Consider the following 19,361-nt stretch of genomic DNA (forward strand, 5'->3'; position numbering starts at 1 on the left):
TTTAGTCCAATGTGCAACATCGTCTGTGAACTTTTAATTTATTTAATGTGATCACTAGCCTTTTGGTACATAACTATATGAAAATATTCAATATTTTTGTATAGTTCATGGACTAAATTGAACACGTGTCAAAAGTTCGAGGAACAAATTGAACAAATTGAAAGTTTAAGGACGATATTGCAAATCGAGCTAAAAGTTCAGGGATCATATTACAAATTAGGCCAAAGTTCAAGGACTACATTGAACAAATTAAAATTTAAGGGATCATATTACACATTGGACCAAAGTTTAAGGATCATTTATGTCAATTTTCCTTCAACGAAATAAAGGCTCCGTTTATTTTATGAAAAATGAATAATTTGAAAAATATTTTTCTAAAAATGATAGCTTGTATCGTTTGAAAATAGAAATAATTTTGCAAACATTTTGGTGAACGATAAAAATATTTTCATTAATTAATTTTTATGAATAATATAAATAATTATTTTTAAAAAATATATTTTAAATCAATCATTTTTTTCACGAAATAAAGAGAGCTAAAGGTGTGAATGAGGAGAGAGAAGTGAATAGCATGAATTGGGCAAGTACATGAACTCAAATGAAAAGGAGTTCTAAAAATCATTAGTTCTTTGGGTATGTCATTTAGGGGTGAAGACCATTCAAAAATATAAAGTAGGCAAGTGGTTATATTATGGTTTGTTCGTGTTGAACACATGGTTCGATCCTAGTTGAGTGCAAAAGCATTTTCTTTTTCTAAAATAAGCTTCAAAACCAGTTCAACTCATAAACCAGTTCAATTCCCAAGTAGAATTGGTAGTTCTAGCTGCGACGATCGATTAACGAATTCTTCCTTACACAATACAAGTGTTAAAGGAATCATTTCTCGACCCCCTTTGGCTCTTATTCCTTTGATAGCATAAGATCGGGAAAATTTCAAATAAGGACCTAAAGTGTCCTCATTTTTTCAAATAAGAACCCGAAGTGGGACTTTGTGTCAAATAAAGATATGAAGTGACATGTGAGTCTTAAATAAGGGCATGAAGTGGCCATGAGAGTCCCAAATAAGGACTTGACCTTGCCGACCGGTGAAATATTCCGACCGATCAAGGGTATTTCCGTAAAAAACCATTTTAATTTTAAATTATTTTTATTTCTTTTCTTTTCTTTTCTTTTTCTTTTTTTATGGTTTTCTCTTTGTTGATCGGCCACCGGTGAAGCCCGGGAAGGGCTACGCGAGGGCAACCCTCGGCCTGGGCGAGGCCGGCCCTCGCCAGATTTGGGTAAGTGTCACCCTCGCCAGCTGCTGACGAAGGACGGCCTCACCCAGGGTGAGGTCGCCTCCCCCATGGCCGCCCTCGCCTAGGTCCGGTGAGGTCGTCCCTCGCCTGTTGCCGACGAGGCGGCCCTCGCCCAGGGGGAGGGTCGCCTCACCCAGGCGAGGTCATCCTCGTCTGTTGTTAGCGAGGCGACCCTCACCCAGATCTGGCGAGGGCCCACCTCGCCCAGGGTGAGGGTCGCCTCGCGCAGGCGAAGTCGTCCCTCGCCTGTTGCCGGCGAGGTGGCCCTCGCCAAATCGGGTTGGGCGAGGGTTGCCCAACCCTTCCCAAGCTTCGCCGGTGGCCGGTTGGCCGTCGGCCACCGACGAAGAACAACAAGAAAACCAAAAAAGAAAGAAAAAAGGAAAAGGAAAAAAATTCAAAAAAGTAAAAGGATGAAAATACCCTGACCATCTAATAAGCTAGGCCCTTTTTTAAAACAGATATAGCAACTTCGTGTCTTTATTTGAAATAAAATCCACTTCAGACCCTTATTTGAAAAAATGAGAGCATTTCAGGTCTTTATTTGATATAAAGTCAATTTCATGCCCTTATTTAAGAAAATGAAGGCACTTCAGGCCCTTATTTGGAATTTCACCAGAAAATCAAAGGAATAAACTCAATTCTTTACGCAAATAAGTATTCCTTGCGACGAGTTTTTCATTTTCAATTACCAACAAAGTATTACTATATTGAATTTAATTGACCAATGTGTAAGTCGTTTACTCGAGCAATGTACATGATTTTTCAAGTTATGATCACCACTTTTAGAGCTACTTCTATCTAGAGCATAAGTGATTGTAGATTTAGAAAGTCGCGAACCAGTGAGGGGCCAAATTTCTATTGATTAATCTTCAATATCACTGTGTATGAATATTGCTTTCCAAATTCGATATACAAAGTTATGTAATAAAGACCGATTAAAGGATGAATATGGTCCGCTGGTTTAAATGTCCAGTCACAATCACTACTTCAATTGCTATATCAACTTTACATATAAATTTTAAAGTACACAACGGTACCCGTCGCTAGTTAGAATTATATAAACGATGGCAAATTCACATTATATTGGCTTTGGCAATGATGAAGGTCTAGCTAAATTTCTTCTGACCGGACAAGGTGACTATGAAATCAAAGGGCTTCATCAGGGCCTGATGAGCCCACCATCTATAAATTGAATCGCTTGAAATTCACAACCTTTCCCACTTTTGACCCAATTCCCTAAAAAACCCCCAACTTTAGCCTTTATCCTAATTATATCCCAAACTTTTTTTGTCTCATAAAAAACCCCAAACTTTTACTTTTGTCCCAAATCTACCGAGTTAACTTTTCGTCCAATTTTTTAATATTCTTTTTATTTTTTCGAATTTTTTATTTTTCTTTTCTTTTCTTTTCCTTTCCTTTTCTTTTTTTTTTGTTTCACCTTCGGCGGTCGCCGGTCCGGGCGACCGCCAGCTGGGCGAGGCGAGGTCGGCCCCGCCGGCCGCCAGCGAGGCTCGGCCCCGCCGGCTATTGGCGAGGTCGGCCGAGTCCAACGCCGGCGAGGCCGAGCCTCGCCGGCGGCCGGCGTGGCCGAGTTCTCGCCGGATCTGCGAGGTCGGCCTCACCGATTCTTGCCGACGGGCCGAGCCTCGCCGGATCGGCGAGAACTCGGCCACGCCGGCCTCTGGCGAGGCCGAGCCTCGCCCGGCCACGGCAAGGCTCGGCCCCCGCCGGCCCCGCCTTTGGCCGGTCGCCAGGACCGACGGCCCGGAAGGTGAAACAAAAAAAAAAGAAAAGGAAAGGAAAAAGAAAAGAAAAGAAAAAATTCGAAAAAATAAAAAGTAATATTAAAAACTTGGACGAAAAGTTAACTGGGTAGATTTGGGATAAAAGTAAAAGTTTGGGGTTTTTTATGAGACAAAAAAAAGTTTGGGATATAATTGGGACAAAAGCTAAAGTTGGGGGTTTTTTAGGGAATTGGGCCATATCAATTTCTTAAAAGGCCTCGATGCCCAAATTCCAAGATGGAGCAAAAACCCTTTACGGTTTTTGGAATGTGGCGCCCGGCCTTCCTAGCGTGGCAACATGGGCTTGTCAAATTTTTCGAAAGATAGAATGGGCTAGACTTAGCACCTACTACAAGAAAAAAAATAAAACAGTGCAATCACATATGTTTTGACACTCAATAGCTGTTAATAAACTATGCGATAAATAATATATATTTATTGATAAACGAGTAGAACTTCATTGGGGTCGGTCGACTTCACATCGCACCGTACCGAGCGTCTTTGTACAACACATCACTAAGGTGGTGTTTAGGTGTTTGGCAAACACCGTGCGGGTGGACCATGTAAAAAGGAAAAAATTCATATAATTTCAGATCTTGATTCTTTCTTCTCACAAGAGTTTTGAATGTTTCATCTTTTTTTTTTTCCGGTCTAATTTTCGCTCCTCCCTATCTTTCCACATTTCCCAAACGCGGGGTAAAAGGGTACTGTTCTACCACGGTTGTAACATTTGAAAAAGCACAACAATAAGATTATAGTATAAAAGAAAACCACATCAAGAAGAGGTGGCAAAGCCTGGGCCACAAACGGAGCCGGGCCAATTCAACCGCATCGACTTCTTTATGAAAATCACATGAACGCCAAGCATCGCCAAAACATTCAATGAAGTCCGTATTACTTTTGTTTTTTCTTGCTTAATTTAGGTCCCACGGCACCGTATTTTTGACCTTTTGTAAGCGCGGAACACCTCGTGAAACTTTCGCAAACATAGATTCGCATTTAAATTATATTATTTTTATTTCAAATTTAAAGAAAATATTTTGAACTTTCTGGAAAGAAAGCAAAAATGGGTTATGCTTTGATGGAAACAAACAAGCTCTCGCTCCCTTTCCATGCCATGGACAACGATTACTTCTCATCCGTCTTGAATTTTGGACATGGTGACTGCAGCGAATGCACAGGTTACTTATCTGTCAAGATCGAGAGATAACAACCGCGAGACGCGGAAGCCGATCGTGACTCTTTAGTTTCATGATAAGTCGTTGCCTCATCCTATTCTTTCAATCTTCGGAATGCCTCCTTTCGAGCTTAATGATTCGATTTTTTTTCTGAACAGCGAAGTCTTGTATGAAGCGCGCATGATCAAACAACATCATATTATACGACTAGCTACTTTCAAAGAAGCGGGTCTTATTCCGACCATCGTATCGCATAAATCCAAAAGGCATAATCTTTGCCTAAACAACTAATGTCACCTAGAAAATCTTTAAGCTCAAAAAAAAAGACCCGGATGGCGGCAAGCGAGTTAGATATCAATCCTCATCATGCAATCTTCTATATGCTTGGATAGGTAGGCCGAGCTGCATTGATAGATATAGATGGGCATATAAAGATAAACACTTCCGCTGATTTGTCGAACGATCGAGAGGTTCAAATGAACCCACATTAAAAACTTTGCACGTGATCTCACATGGAAGATCTGGATTCTCAAGGACTTGCAGTTTGAGTGAGACTTCGACAAGACTGTGCAGTCGTTTATTGTGGGGGGGGGGGGGGGACCTATGTGGGACGAAATGGGTCAATTTTAATTGCGACGGATCCCAGCCACAAGAGATTGATTAGATGGCTAAACTTCATCAGCGCGCCTAATCAAGTAAGGCCATATTTGGATTAGACATGGACGTTCGGTCGTCCTCGAGACAATACTTCATTTGTTTCGAAAAAGATAAATAATTTTGAAAAAAAGAAATTTTTATTGCCCGAAATATTTAGCCGACAAAAAATATTTTCATTATCGATGATAATTTGAATCTTAGACATTTTCACGGACGATAAAAAAATTATTTTCGTTTATCCATTTAATTGCGAACGCGAGCGATCGTTTTGGGAAACGTATTTTTCGAATCGCGTGTTTTTTCGCGGAACAAGCCGAAAACCCGAGATCACGAGCCTCAAAAGTAACGAAGGCGGAGGTGACGTCAGCAGCCGTCATGAGGAGGAGGTGGGGCCCAACGAGCTTCACGTGCGGGTAGCGGACAAAAAGCCCTCCGTCACGTGCACGGGGGGGGGCTCGAGCCGTGGACGATGCACGTCCCCCGCTCAAGAAGGAGCGATGTCGAAAGCCTCTTTTGTCTTCGCACTTCCTTTTGCATAGGAAATCCCGTGCTCTTTCTCTTCACCATTGCGATGGATTAGATGCATCGCACGCGTAAATAATTGACGGGTTTTTAAGCTTCTTGTCCAGGAAAATTCTTAATTCGATCCGATGCCGGTGTGACGTTTAAGATGGACAGAACTGATCATAACAAATAATAAGATAAAATTATCCAAAAAGTCCTAAACCAACCGTACTGTTACCAATTTATTCATGAGCATTTTCAGTTATTGCCGATTGAGTCCTGAACGTTTTCACTTATTGCCAATTGAGTCCATCCGATCAATTTTGACCGGAAATCGCTGACGTGGCACCATCGATGCCGACGTGGATAATTTTTAATGATTTATTATTATTTTTTCGATTTGGCGAGGATCAGCCTCGCCAGCTACCAACGAGAGGACCTTGCCCACCTCGGCAACCCTCGGTCGGTTGGCAAGGTCGGCCCTCGCCAGCTCTCCCCTATGGCCGGTCGCCGGCCATCGAGGAGGACAGTGACCGGAGGAAGAAGAAGATGAAAATAAACAAAGAAAAGAAATGAAAAGAAAAGAAAAGGAAGGAAAAAGAAAAGGAAATTATAAAAAAAATTAATTAAAAATTGTCCACGTCAACACCAATGGTGTCACATCAGCGATTTCTTATCAAAATTGGCCGGATAGACTCAATTGGCAAGAAGTGAAAAGGCTTATGACTCAATTGGCCAGAATTGAAAAGGTTTATGACTGAATTGGCCAAAAATGCAATACGTTTATGACTCTTTGGACAATTTTCCTCATATAATAATCTTTCAACGAGATATAAATGAGGATTTTTTTCTTATCGCAGTGATTTTTTCATCTATGAAAGTTTTTATGAAGAAATCTCGTAGCCTTCATACATGAAAGGTGCTTAAAAGGCTCTTTACCGATGACGGGGATAACTCCTGATTTAGATAACTAAAACATATTCCCCATCCATATAAGGTCCGGTCTAATAATTCTTTCTTAATTCGAAACGTTCTTCGAAAGTACCTTGCAAAATCGAATCGCCCCACGACCAGAATTGCTATGGAGAAGTTTCACCAGACATGTATGGTACGTGCATACATATGCATGATTTCCTAACATTTCGAAGCGAGGTTCGCTTACAGTCTTTTTCCCTAATCAGCGCGCCTATTTACTTCATCGAAATTGCACATAGACTCAACAAGACCGAATCCCCTCACCAATCCGATGATAACCTGATGCTACCTACACTTGAGATTTTGGATCCACCTAAAACATTCTTAAATTTTGCTTCCTATGATCTTCTTCCCCCATGTGGTTAGTGCCAATGTGTCATCAATGCTGAAGGGGGTCGTTATGTCAGTTAAATAACATCTCTTCCCTCTTCTATTTTTCCTCGCTTCCTTGTATCCTTGTCCAAACGCCTGAGGGATGACAACACCCACCGGCTGAGCTCGCCTATATATACATAACACTCACGAAGATCAAAGAACAGAGAAATAGATGTAACAGAGCCCCTCTCTCTCTCTCTCTCGATCTCTCTCTTCATCAACACGATGGATTCGTCAGCTTCTCTGTTAACACTGAAGTGTCCATCTTCCCGCAGAACTCCTGCCCTTTCTCCCTCAACATCATCACTTTCATCTTCATCTCCTTCTTTTCTTGAACCTTTAGACTTCCCTGGACTTTGTCGTGGATCTGTATCTCCATCCTACCCCCTCGGTCGTGTCGCCTCCTCCGGCGTTCCCTTCTCCTGGGAAAAGATTCCAGGAATCCCCAAGAACCAATTGTCCTGGAAGATGGCAGGATCTCCATCCGCCAGCCCCCTGCTTCCCTTACCTCCTGCTGCCTCCGCTGCTGCTGCTGCTTCTTCTCTGTCCTCCAAGAAACACAGGCTCAGCAGAACGACCTCCGCCACAAGGTACAGCAAGAGAGACCCTTTCGTTTCGGCGTTCGTCAAGTGCTCGAAGGACGCCGGCCGAGAAATGACCGGGAATCACTGGGCTGTGGCCAGGGTCTCAAGGAGGATAAGCAATGGCTTGGGGTTTGTTGATCTTGCTTCTTGCAAGCAAACCTGTGCGGTTTCAGACTCTGTTATCTACGTCGCGAGATCAAACAGAGCATCTTCCGATCTGTTTCGCCCCCGAATCAGTCGAGCATAAACCATATGGTCATGGTTATGATCAGTAGTCAGTAGTTCATGGTTTAGTAATTCTAGATCCAGCTATGTGTTTTATTGATGATCCTTGCTTCATGTTTCATGGCAAGTGTAAATAGCGTGCTTCTGGTGTGCTTTATATCGAGTCTATCGTGTGAACCAAAAGGAAGAGGGTAGTGTCTGGTCTTTTGGGTCTTTCCATCCTGGTGGAGCGGAGTCACTGTCTTTTTGTCTTAATGGGTGGATTGAGCTTCTCACATGGGGACTTGCTGTGTTTTCATGTGCTTGTCTCGATGTGAAAACGATGCCTTACTTTCATATCCCATGTGACAATCGTCCAAAGCAGTGGCCAACTGCAGTTTTTCTCCATTAATATAACTCTGTCTAGGAATTTCACCCAGTACACCCGGCCGGTAAATATTATATTAAACCGAGCATCGGCTGCTCATCACGGAGAGCAAACTTTGTGATCTATGGCATATATGTTGACAACTCTGCCAATCTTATAGGGCCGTATTGCAACGACGGAAACTTCCAAACATTTCGGGATTGAACTCGGGTAACTTAGCAATCAAAAAGTCCATCGACACTAGCATGGAGGTACCCTCAAATGCGGTAAAGGGCGGGTGCATGAGTTGAAATTCTCGGTAGCATGAGCACCAAACATGTGCCGACCTGTGATATTGAATTGGGCAATGCTGATATACGTGCGGAAGGCTCATGGAGACGAAGGACAACAAATAGAATCTGGGTCATGAACCAGAATTCAAGTCCTAAGACCACCTTCACTTGCACTGATCCACAAATCAGACGAATGGTCGGCATCTCTTAGTTTTACGATGACAAGTGGAGAAGTATCGTGGAGGAAACAGAGATCAACGAGAACTTAAATCCACAAACACATCTCAAAGCAAATGCGTTTCATTTTCGATGACGGCTGCAATGCATTCGCTTCAACTATGACCCGGAGAGAATTGACCAGAATTATAAAGTAGTAACGCCAATTAACATTCAAACTTCTTCTTTGCTGGATGATGTGCCTTCTACCTACTAATGACTCATAAGGTGATGTCAGTCATGTAATTGTAAACTGGATAACCTACTTCTTTTGTGAAGAGAAATGCTGCCTCTCCCCTCTACAATATGAACCTTGGGCTACAAAGTGAACACGAGGAGAAAAAGTATCATGAGTGATTGTATGGGTAACTGAATATTTTTTCCCCTCATGTATCTGAGATACTCTCTCATAAAAGCCTGATCCCACAAGAATCAAGGCTTGAGGCAAAAATGTAGCCCCTAATCATACGCAGTGCTTCTGTCTCGTACTATTTGTTGGGTACTATGGATAATGAAATTCTCATTCTCCAGTACCCCGTTCATCTGTGCGGTCCTTCTTGAAGATAATAGAAAAGTGAAATCAGATAGTGACGCTGATCAAGAAAGGTCATCCCAGGAGTCGTGAGCCCCTATGGATCGGAAGCCTTTGAATCAAATCACTTCTGCCCCATTGCAGCTTAATAAGGGTAGAGGGCCCAAAATACAAAGCTTAAAAGAGTTCAGCAAGATTAAAATATAAGCAGCACAGTTTCATCACTTAAAAGTGTGGATTTCGCGTTCTGGCCATAAAATCGAAAGGATTTAGCGCTCATAACTTGCTGCAACCGTTCAAACTGGAACAAAATCCACCTTCTGTCCAATACAATTGGGCTTTTCTGACTTGTCGAAACCTAAACGTCCAAGCTACAGTAATCGTCATGCTAATGCACGGAACCACTCATAGAATGTGCCCAGACCTCATAAACTGGTATACAAGAATGAACCAAGTTACTCCACTTCTGCCAAATAATCATCAATTTCTGCTGGAGTCAACACCCTGCATGGGAGAAATTGCACTTAAGTTACACATGCGTGTAAAGCAAAAATCTGGAGTGCTATACCTCATTAAGCATAGGCAACAAAGGCATAAGCATTAATATTTTGCAGCATGAGATTACAAAGCGCAATAACCAATGTCCTTGCATCTTATAGGAAAAACAGAATGTATATTGCTCTTCATATTTATCTCGACAATGAAGAATAACATGGACGCACCCAGGAGATCCATACCTTAAGCACGTGTTAAACTTCATTGTGTAGTACAAAGGCATAAGCATTAATATTTTCACATCAAATCAGAAAATAGCTATCATTTTCTTTCCAAAAAAATGCTGATATGTTGGTCACATAATTCTCAATGCTATGTCTATTCTAGACTTCACAGTGTAAATCAAAAAAGCAAGATATTTCATTCAAGTCTGACTCATTGCGTCTCCATTCCCAACTCTAGTGACAGGTTCAGCTTCCAATCATCATGTTTTATGTCTGCCTGGAAATCTTACTTGACCCATCTACACCAATGTTGGCATATGTTCAGATGTAGTACAAGAAAAAACAGCAAATTTAATGTGAGATTCTGTGGCATTTTATCTTATAAGGTGCTAGCACATGTTCAGATGTAGTACAAAGTTACTGATGATTATATATGCCAAAGAAAGACTTTTGGTATACTTTGAAAACTCAATTCAATTAGAAAACATGTCAGCTACCCAAAATAGCTAGAACTCTTTAAGACAGCTTAGATTGAGTCAAGAAAATTTAATTAGAGTTCTTCCAAAGATAAGTGAAACGACTTCTTGTCAAGAATGTTAAAGTTCATACTGCTTCACATTCACAATGGATAAATGTACCGAAAAGTATAAGCAATCACAGAGAAACTTATCCACCAACAGATTTTGAAAAAATTTCAAGATTTCGCCACAGATATTACAGAGAAGTTCACATAAGAGATGTTACCTGAACTTCTTGTCAGTGCCAATTATTCCAATTTCAATGTTCTTTCCTGAAATTTGACCTTCAAATCTGCAATCCACAATAAAAGATGTTCAATTTGTAATATCAGCATTTGCTAGTAAAGTTATATCAGCTATGTATGGATCACAAGAAGTAAGGTGGAACAGAAGAACCTGCAAACCATCTAACAATAATATGACTTAAAATCTCAAACAAAAGGAAAAAAATTAACAAGCAAGCCCAAGTAGTCCAGTAGAAGTTCCAGAACAGAAGAGAGGAAGCCAGAGCCAGAGTTATTAACAAGAACTGTCACAGCTTCCTTCCTGGCTTCACGTACACCTAAAAATCAATAATTATAATAGTCCTTGGCTTTAACATGTATGCCCTGGTTAAGCAATTAACAATTAAACATGAGCAATTAAAGTTCTCATCACACACCAAATTTATTTTGGTCAAATTTACTTACCCATCCAAACCAAATTACAGGTAAATACCAAAGAAAACGCAAATGTCTGGATCCATGTACTGACAATCAAAGCAAACATGGCGAATAGATGCCATATTTCATGGCTTTTTCAAAACATTCAACCAAAACACACCACCATTGCACAATCAAACAACTCATACATAGGTCATATTTAGTACCTGCACCCATTGACTACCAAAAAAATATCCCATCATGAATGAATAAATTCATGCACTAGTTTGATTCCTGACAAGTTTCCTTCTCTAACCAGAGCATTTCTGACTGCAAGATTCTGGATACGCTTTATTCTAGTTGAATATCAAGCCAGTTGTCCAAATGCAGCTTTCTAATTCTTAAAAATAGAAAAGATGGCAAATGCAGCTTTTCTCATTCTAAAGTGGTAATCCCCACCTAGTCAATGAAGTGAAATTCTAAAGTCCCCAATTTATGGCTTACAGATGCAACAAGCTAGGCCTAGCAACCACATACTGGCAATACATTGCAGAGGGGCACTTAAAACCATAGATATAACTGGATCAGTCACCAACAAAGTAACAAAGGCATCACTAGGATATCAATAAATTGACTATTAAAGCCCCTTGAAATCTCGCAGCTACATTCTACGGAGGACCTATGTAATTTGACAGAAAGCTAAAAATTTGGCCTCTTGCAAGCCCACCTCTAAATTTCCCTTAATGTAAAATGAATGCGGTGGTAAAGACAGAGGAGTATTTCTGCAATTTCTCTCATTCTCGTAAACATTAAGCTGTGAAGCCCCGTGGGTTTTCTAGTCTCCAGTATCAAAAAAGGACCCGAAGAAACCAAAAAGTAATAGGATCAGCACATCTAAATGCCTTAACAGCGAAAAGATCTCATTGTTCGCCCTAACCAATCAAATGAATCCTAGCCAAAGGAATCAGACAGACAAACATTAAAACAACTGCCATCATTGGAATTAGAAGTGAGAAACAGAATACTACCGCAACATTCCCCACAGAGTATTTGCACTAGACACTATCTCTGGAATCATAAGTTATTGCATGTTAAACAAAGTCTCAAGGTAAAGGAAAAAAGAATATCACTTACCCTTCCTTCAGTGTAAGAATAGCTGTGTGAACGGCATCATCAAGCTCCATATCATCAGTGTACCTACAATACCCAAGGAGCTTACTCTTGTCATCAAGGGAGTCCATATAATAAAGTTATGTCATCAGAAAAAAGATCTTACGGTATAATTTTATAGACAGAAGATAATCTTCATCAGGACATTCACACGTCGCCTTAAAACAATACCAAAGAGAAATGTGAAACGACCAGCCAAACCCTGAAGTTTATGAGTAGATTCAATACGATGAACCCTGCTAAACTTCCATACCTTTGAAAATTGCGGCACTTACAGCTCACTTATTCAGAACCAACAGGAGTGACAACACAACAAGATGTCGTTCCTTTTAGAGTGATTAACATAATTCCTACACGTGATGAATATTTTCCCACTCTCTGCCTTAGTAGTACAGTGGACACTGGCTAGGGTTTCAACAACCATCAGATAGAAGGTTTTTCAAGCTACCATTTTGGAACCTTTTTAGAGAATCATAATACTATTGACACACATCACATTTCGTAAATCACTCTATCTGTTTTAACTCTTCTTGTAAGATGTCACAGGACTCAGCAAACAAACAACCAAGGAAGTTCAGAAGATAAATGATTATACATTGAGTGGTCCAAAAGTTTCTAAAAGTAAACCTTTCGAGCGCATAATCAATTTTCAGGATAGTAGACTGGTCTGTGGAGAGTGATCTACTACAATCTAAGGTTGGTGAAAGAATGCAAGGTTCACTCGATACTCCATAAATACAGCTCTAACAATCCAGACTGTTGATACCATCTCCTCATACATCACTGCTGCAGCCGTTCTAATTCAATTAGGCTTTTGACAGAATCTCTTAAAATTCGTCCTTAAGTTACCAACTACAGTAGCAAGCTGATATTTTAACGGGAAAAAGGGAATATTAATATCAGTTATCCTGCCTCTTCATGGCCATTGGAACAAAATTAGTTCAGAATATAGATGAAGAGAGAGATGAAGCAATCAGAATAACCTATCAGGATTCAGACAGAAAACATTTGTTACACGATTGAATGGCATAGAAAACATTAAATAAGCACATGCGGAGGGGCATGGGCAAGAGTTGTATGCCTCTTGACTCAAATCATGTCAATCATGCAAGTTTACATTTAAAGGAAAAAGATAACAATGAACGGATTTTTTAAAGCATCTACCTGCCACAGTACAAAGATCTCATTTTTGCATAGTTCATGCAATGATATAAAGCTTGGCTAAAGATCGAGTCATACAGAAAATGAAGACTATTTGCTGTATCTTCCAGTGAACGATTCCATGATATTAATAATAATCAGAAATACAGTTAGAAAAAATCAGAAGACATTCCAATAGCTACTACATTTTATTACCTCTTCTCAAGAAATGTCTTCGCATTTGAAACATTCTTTCCCATTGCTGAAGCTTTCCAAGAGAAATATGAACCAGATGGATCGACCTATAAGTGCACAGCAACAAGTACTTCATGGTAGTTCTAATTAACCACATACAAGGTAATAAAACACTATCGTTTCTGTTTACAAGATGGTTAAATGAGCATTCTTTTATGCTTCTAACTGTGATTGCTGGGATATGCATATTCCAACAATGGATGTCTTGAAGTTCAGGAAGCGGTACAAAGCTCTCAAGATTGATAGAATATTCTGAGAAAAAATACACTAGAAGTGTCAAAACTATCACCCAGCACTCCATTTAGTACCGACAATTTTCAATTGATCACTTTGATTCTAAAACTTTTAAAATTCGATCATTTAAGTTACTCCAGCAACTTGGCTCACCAGAAAATCCTACTTAATTTAATTATTAACGCCTCCTACGTGACTTTTGTAAAGGATTAAAGATCCAACATTACAAATATGACAGGAAATATGGCCAAAACAACACCGTACACCAAACCCTATCTCTCTCTCTCCTCGTGGAACTTCATCCTCCCAAAATCCAATCACCATGGCTGGCGAAGCCAAAGCCAAGGACAAGGCTGCCCACTCTTCCAATGACAACCACTCCATCGTTCATGACTTCTCCAACACCATTACCCTTGTCTCCACTGACCCAATCCTCAACTCTTCCAGTTTACTGCGATCATGTTGAACTCCAGTATAGATAAGATATTGAAAAGATATACAATCTAACACCCATTACATACTTAAAAACAAATCTGCCGCCATGTATGGAAATGTTCTTTGAGGCATTTTAATCAATGTGACAACTTCAGAATAATTGTTTGATGTTAAAGTAATAAAATATTGAAGAAAATTACTGAACACCGCCAATCTTGTCATGGACAGACTAGACCCCCATTACACATATTAAACTTGACTCACATGTTAATTAGAGGTGGATCAATGATGAGAGGTATTCATTCATCATATTACAGGGGTATTCTCACATCCACTTTCCCAGTCGCACACTATAAAGCAGATTAACTAAATATATAACCGTCATTAAAACACTGCAGAATCTCATAATAGGACACAAAATACCTGATACAATTGAGGACCATTATCATCAAATCCAGCAACCAGAAGAGATACTCCAAAAGGCCTCACACCACTTCAAAAGAGGACAGACGAAAAGGGAAGGCCATGTAAGAAATGGCATTCAAGATCAAAAGAACAATGAAAACTTTGCAAGGTCGATATCCATTATAAAATCAACAAACATACTTTCTTTAAGGTATGCACATCATGTTAGGCTCAACTAAATCTTCCATTAAACGACAACGAATATGGAAAAGAACAAATACAGCATCACTCTATAAAATAGCTCATTTACCCCGACTGAGTAAACTCCTGCATGACAGCTGCAGTCTCCCTCACTAGTTGCGTGACTGGTATGGGTTCCTACATTTAAAGTAAGAATGGTCAATGATAGCATAACATTGCAACAAAAACTTATATCTTTCCCACTCATGTCTATTTAGGAGTGCTTTACAATCACACTTTTAAAAGTTACAGCAGCTAGTGCTGCTGGTGAACTTGCAAGAGCAGAAGGCACAAAAAACTGAAGAAGTTAAATGCATTTACAAAATAAAAACAGAAACATACAATAGATAATTCTCAAGAAGCAGCTCAAAAATTCTTTTCTATCTTGTGAATTAAAAGGTACCATAAGTGTGTTTTCTAGATTATCGTGATAGATGTTGATAATAAATAACAAACTACACAAATGTACAGGTTCCACAATAAATACTGATTGCTCTCTCATATGTGTACCCCTACAAAAAGAATAAAAGATGAATAACCAACTTACATAGCACAAGAATGTCCTTCTATGATATTATAATCCTTAGATTTCGTGTGAACTGTGGATTGTTGTTTTATGAAACCATACTATGCTTGCTTGGGTTACATATGAACAAAATATAGGTCAGAACAAGCCTTGGTCTCAACACAAAAGAATGGCTGGCTTGCCAACTATTTTGATTGAACAAAAGAGGATCACTCTTCAGAATGCAAAGAGGTACCTTATATAACCTGTGATACTGTTCTGCCTGTTTCCTGCTTTTCCGAACTAAGACTCGAAAATCTGGACCCATGCCACTGCAACAGGAATGGTGATAAAAAGACAAGATAAATCAGTGACCAAAGAGAGCAACCTATAGAGCATGTCAAGTAGGAAAAGGAATAGTGCAAAATACTTCCTAAGTGTTGCTTGACTGAAGTTGTAAAATTCAGATAAACACTAATTTCCAATTTCATTACAAATAAGGGAAACAAAGTGCAATCCTTGCATTTTTGTCTTCCAAAAGCCCACATTTCTTCATTGTATTGTATGTACTGAACCAATCTTCTTTTGCTTTGCAAAAGTATGTTATATACATATATTCTCAAAAGGTGCCAGAGAAGAGCGGCCAAATCTGCTTTCCAGAGCAGAACTGGAAGAATATTTCTTTAGCAGATTATTCCTTCACAGTAAAGTCAAAATATACCATGTCATGTCTTAATCTTCCTACAAAAGCAATATGAGCATAACTGGAGATATTACATTCCCTGAGCTTTACATTAGTATGATTTTCCCATTAAAAAACTAATTCTCACGTTGCCCCCTCCACTTTAAACAGACTCATATTGCCACAGAGCCGGATGCTCCATGATGATACTTCCATCAGAAACAGGGCCCAAAAACAAAAGGCTTGCAACAATGAAAAAGCATTGAGGAAACAAACCTGTAAACAACTCCGATATTTGGTGTCAGGCACTGTATCTTTTGAACCTGACAAGAGTAAAAACGATAACATTTAGCAGAATAGATAGAAAAATGATTAGACAACAACTATATAGAATTGATTTAAAGAATGTGAAGGTCCAGAGTTAAAGAATCAAGGAACAAAAAGCAAACACATAAGGCCATAATAGCAATTACAACAGATACAAGTGTGATCTCGTTTACCATTTTGCAAATAGATAACATTCGCAGTATCAAAGGTGCCAAGGAGACAACCCCTTCATAAGTAAAGCATTGGAGGGAAAGCCATCCACCTAGTGGAGACGTTAACCAAAAGCAGGACATAGATTCTAGTGCCTTGCATAAAAGGACAAACCAAAACTATAAACTAAGTTCTTAGGAGTTGGGACCAATTATCCCTCTAAGGTATTAAAAAGCCTTGACACTGTCTGCAGCTTCTTCACATAAATTCTCTATCTTCAAGAAAGTTCTTTAGCTACCAACTTATTCATCAGAAATTTGCAAGGACCTATTACAACCATCCAAAGAGGCAGATTTCATTGAGGGCATAAGGAATATGGAAAGAAGAAAATGAAGACAAGTCCAAACATAACCAGCAGGCATGAGACAAATATTACTTAGATAAAAAAAAAGTCAGTCCTTCAAAAGAAACAAAAAGAACATAAAAGGTGTACCGAGAGTCACTTACGGAAGTTTCATCCACCAATATAGAGGGAAGCTTCTTTTCCGTCGCAATAACAACACCATTAGCAGCTGCAGTCATATAGATCAGATTAGGGCCAGAAAAATATTGCATATTAGGATTTATAATAAAAATATATACACAAATGTTGGCCGCAAAAGGGAATGAGAAAGAGAATGAAACTTAAAGAACTCAACCCTTCCGGTGCTATTGACTGCCAAGAACTATTTATAGCCCCCACGGATATTCAGGTCAAATGGCCTATCTCGAAATGATCAATCAAGTCTAAAATGCCAAATTTCACACCGGAAAAAGTAATGCAATCATTCGATCTTTGTCCAAGTGAAAATTGCACAAACAAAACATAAGGAACTCTTCAATGGCAATACCTACACGTTGGAACTTGTTTACTGACGCCCACTAACAGCCAAGTGGCGTTTTACAATTTTCTCTATGCTGAACATCGCGACACTAACACATAACTAATCAAACCCAATGGCGGTACAGCTGAACCGAAGCTGAGTATTATCAGAATCCCAGCTAAGAAAGCTTCCCTAGACTCCGTGCGGGCCTTCTCACGATGCTTAATTTCCCATGGCAAAAGGCTCTCACGTACCGAAGAAAAAGCACTCAACCGACAGGAACAAACATAAAGGAGCTGGGGGAACTCACCTTTGATCCCGAGAGACGTCTGACCGGAACCCACCGCCGTTAGGGCGTGCTCAATCTGCACGAGCTTCCCGGAAGGACTGCTCCATCGCCAACACGGAACGAAATCAAACTCACGAAAATCAAAGAAAAAGACACGACCCAATGCAAACAAAAGAAAACCGGCGACGACTAGGAGGGGCCCGGCTTCGCCGGCGGCGCGGACACACCTGAAGGTGGTGAGCGAGAAAGAGTACTGACTGTCTCCCATGGCGAATCTGCGAGGCAAGAAAAAGGAGGAGGCCGCGTCACTGAACACGAAACGGACCCATCAATCGCTATCAATCGGACTCACGCACACGCACACAATCAGAGAGCGAGAGCGAGAGAGATCACCGGATCTCGGCCTCGAGCGAGAGGGGCGAACACGATCAGGATTGCGATGGCGAGCTCAGATGGATCGCGAGGAAGGGGAAATGCGAGGAATTTGGCTGAGGTCTCGCGTCCGCTGCTTCTGCTGCGAAGAAAGCTTTTTCCTTTCTGCGCAATAAAGAGCTTTCGAAAGGTTTCTTGTTGGCAAAGAAGGCAGGCTGACCCGGGTCCGGACCGGGTTCGGACTTCGGAGTCATTTCCCACCCTCCCGGGGTTGGATCCGGATAACCTAAGACCCGGGTCCGGGAGTCCTTTTGGGCCTGGGCCTTCTTCTTCTTCTTCCTTTCCCTCCTCTAAAGACATCTTGATTTTGACCGTCGAGTCAAACTTATGATGAGAACGGATTTCAACCAATGTTCAAGGCCCGTTTGGTTCGGCATTTGGGAAAAGCCTTTGGCCAAATAAAAAAATATTTAGCACAAAGGGCTTTAGAAAAATGCAGGACTGTTTGGCAAACATCCATTGAAAAGTGCTTTGGGAAATTGAAAGCTGTTTGGTAAACATATATTTGGAAAGTCCTTTGACGTAACCAATTTATGTTTTTTTAAATTTTAATTGTTTAAAATTGAAGTAAAAAAAATAATGACGGTAACTTTTATGTTTTCGCGACGAGAATAACATAATAGAAATATATTAACAAATTTTAAAAAAAAAAGGAGTCATTTCATTATAATACACATCACATGTCCCTAAGAATGAAATACATTATCCTTAAATATTACAATCATCTTTAACGACTTTGTAAACTCATGGCTATTTCATCACGTAAACGTACCATGTCAGAAGATACATTATCATTTAAATCACTCATCCCCTCATTTACATCATCATGATCAACTGAATATCCATAATCGGGATCCAATTCTGCATTTTCAAAATCCGTATCGATCACGGCATTTCTTCGTATATAATTGTGCAAAGCCATTGTCGCTATGACAATTTGCACTTGCTTTTCATACGGATAACATGGCATATTTGTCAGAATCTTCCACTTATTTTTTAAAACACCAAAGGCTCGCTCAATTACCGACTGTAGAGAGGAATGGGCACGATTGAACACTTCTCGATACCCTGTTGGTGTAGGATCTTGTCGAAACTCTGGCAAATGATATCTAACATTTTTATATGGCCCCAAATAACCCGTGAGATTTGGATATCTAACATCTACTAAATAATATTTACCTACACAAATATAATGAAAATTTAATCAACATATGCCATATAGATACATATGGATGTACCTAAACAATTAATTAACAAACCTGGAAGAGGATGAGGAAATTGTGCATCATGTCTTCAAGTGACTTCATAGAAGATACGGGTATCATGAGCTTGTCCCTCCCAACCGGCGCAAGCATAGATAAATTCCATGTTAAAATTACATATGGC

General features: G+C 40.0%; 2 protein-coding genes across 3 annotated transcripts; one reads left to right on the plus strand and one right to left on the minus strand.

Annotated features, from left to right (window-relative positions):
* Window positions 1-6,858: 6,858 nt before the first annotated feature.
* On the plus strand, window positions 6,859-7,999 carry LOC115681627 (uncharacterized). Its single transcript, XM_030605624.2, has one exon. The coding sequence runs from the start codon at window positions 7,000-7,002 to the stop codon at window positions 7,603-7,605; it is 606 nt and encodes a 201-aa protein (XP_030461484.1). The 5' UTR covers window positions 6,859-6,999; the 3' UTR covers window positions 7,606-7,999.
* Window positions 8,000-9,166: 1,167 nt separating this feature from the next.
* On the minus strand, window positions 9,167-18,099 carry LOC115681692 (proteasome subunit alpha type-2). Of its 2 annotated transcripts, XM_030605717.2 has the most exons (12): window positions 17,937-18,098; window positions 17,771-17,818; window positions 17,565-17,641; window positions 16,899-16,963; window positions 16,191-16,237; window positions 15,489-15,564; window positions 14,798-14,865; window positions 14,506-14,575; window positions 13,375-13,460; window positions 11,983-12,045; window positions 10,434-10,499; window positions 9,167-9,474 (listed from the first exon to the last, which is right to left on the minus strand). In XM_030605717.2, exons 2-12 carry the CDS (start codon window positions 17,809-17,811, stop codon window positions 9,426-9,428), a joined length of 708 nt encoding a protein of 235 aa, XP_030461577.1. In that variant the 5' UTR covers window positions 17,812-17,818; window positions 17,937-18,098; the 3' UTR covers window positions 9,167-9,425. The 2 variants fall into 2 exon arrangements, with proteins under 2 accessions (XP_030461577.1, XP_056167550.1); XM_056311575.1 differs by lacking the exon at window positions 9,167-9,474 and having other exon boundaries at window positions 10,450-10,769; window positions 17,937-18,099.
* Window positions 18,100-19,361: the final 1,262 nt, after the last annotated feature.

This window comes from Syzygium oleosum, unplaced genomic scaffold (genome assembly GCF_021117445.2).
Source record: "Syzygium oleosum isolate NSW1041296 unplaced genomic scaffold, Sole_v2.1 Sole_v2.05, whole genome shotgun sequence".
NCBI classification, from domain to species: Eukaryota; Viridiplantae; Streptophyta; class Magnoliopsida; order Myrtales; family Myrtaceae; genus Syzygium; species Syzygium oleosum.

Bases quoted from the DNA above. Each gene is read 5' to 3' on its own strand.
- LOC115681627 (XM_030605624.2), top strand. From the start codon at position 7,000: ATGGATTCGTCAGCTTCTCTGTTAACACTGAAGTGTCCATCTTCCCGC.
- LOC115681692 (XM_030605717.2), bottom strand. From the start codon at position 17,811: ATGGGAGACAGTCAGTACTCTTTCTCGCTCACCACCTTCAG. The intron at 16,238-16,898 runs GTAAGTGACTCT...TACTCTTGTCAG, and splicing joins TATTGGTGGATGAAACTTCC to GTTCAAAAGATACAGTGCCT. The intron at 14,576-14,797 runs GTAAATGAGCTA...CCTCTTTTGAAG, and splicing joins CAGGAGTTTACTCAGTCGGG to TGGTGTGAGGCCTTTTGGAG.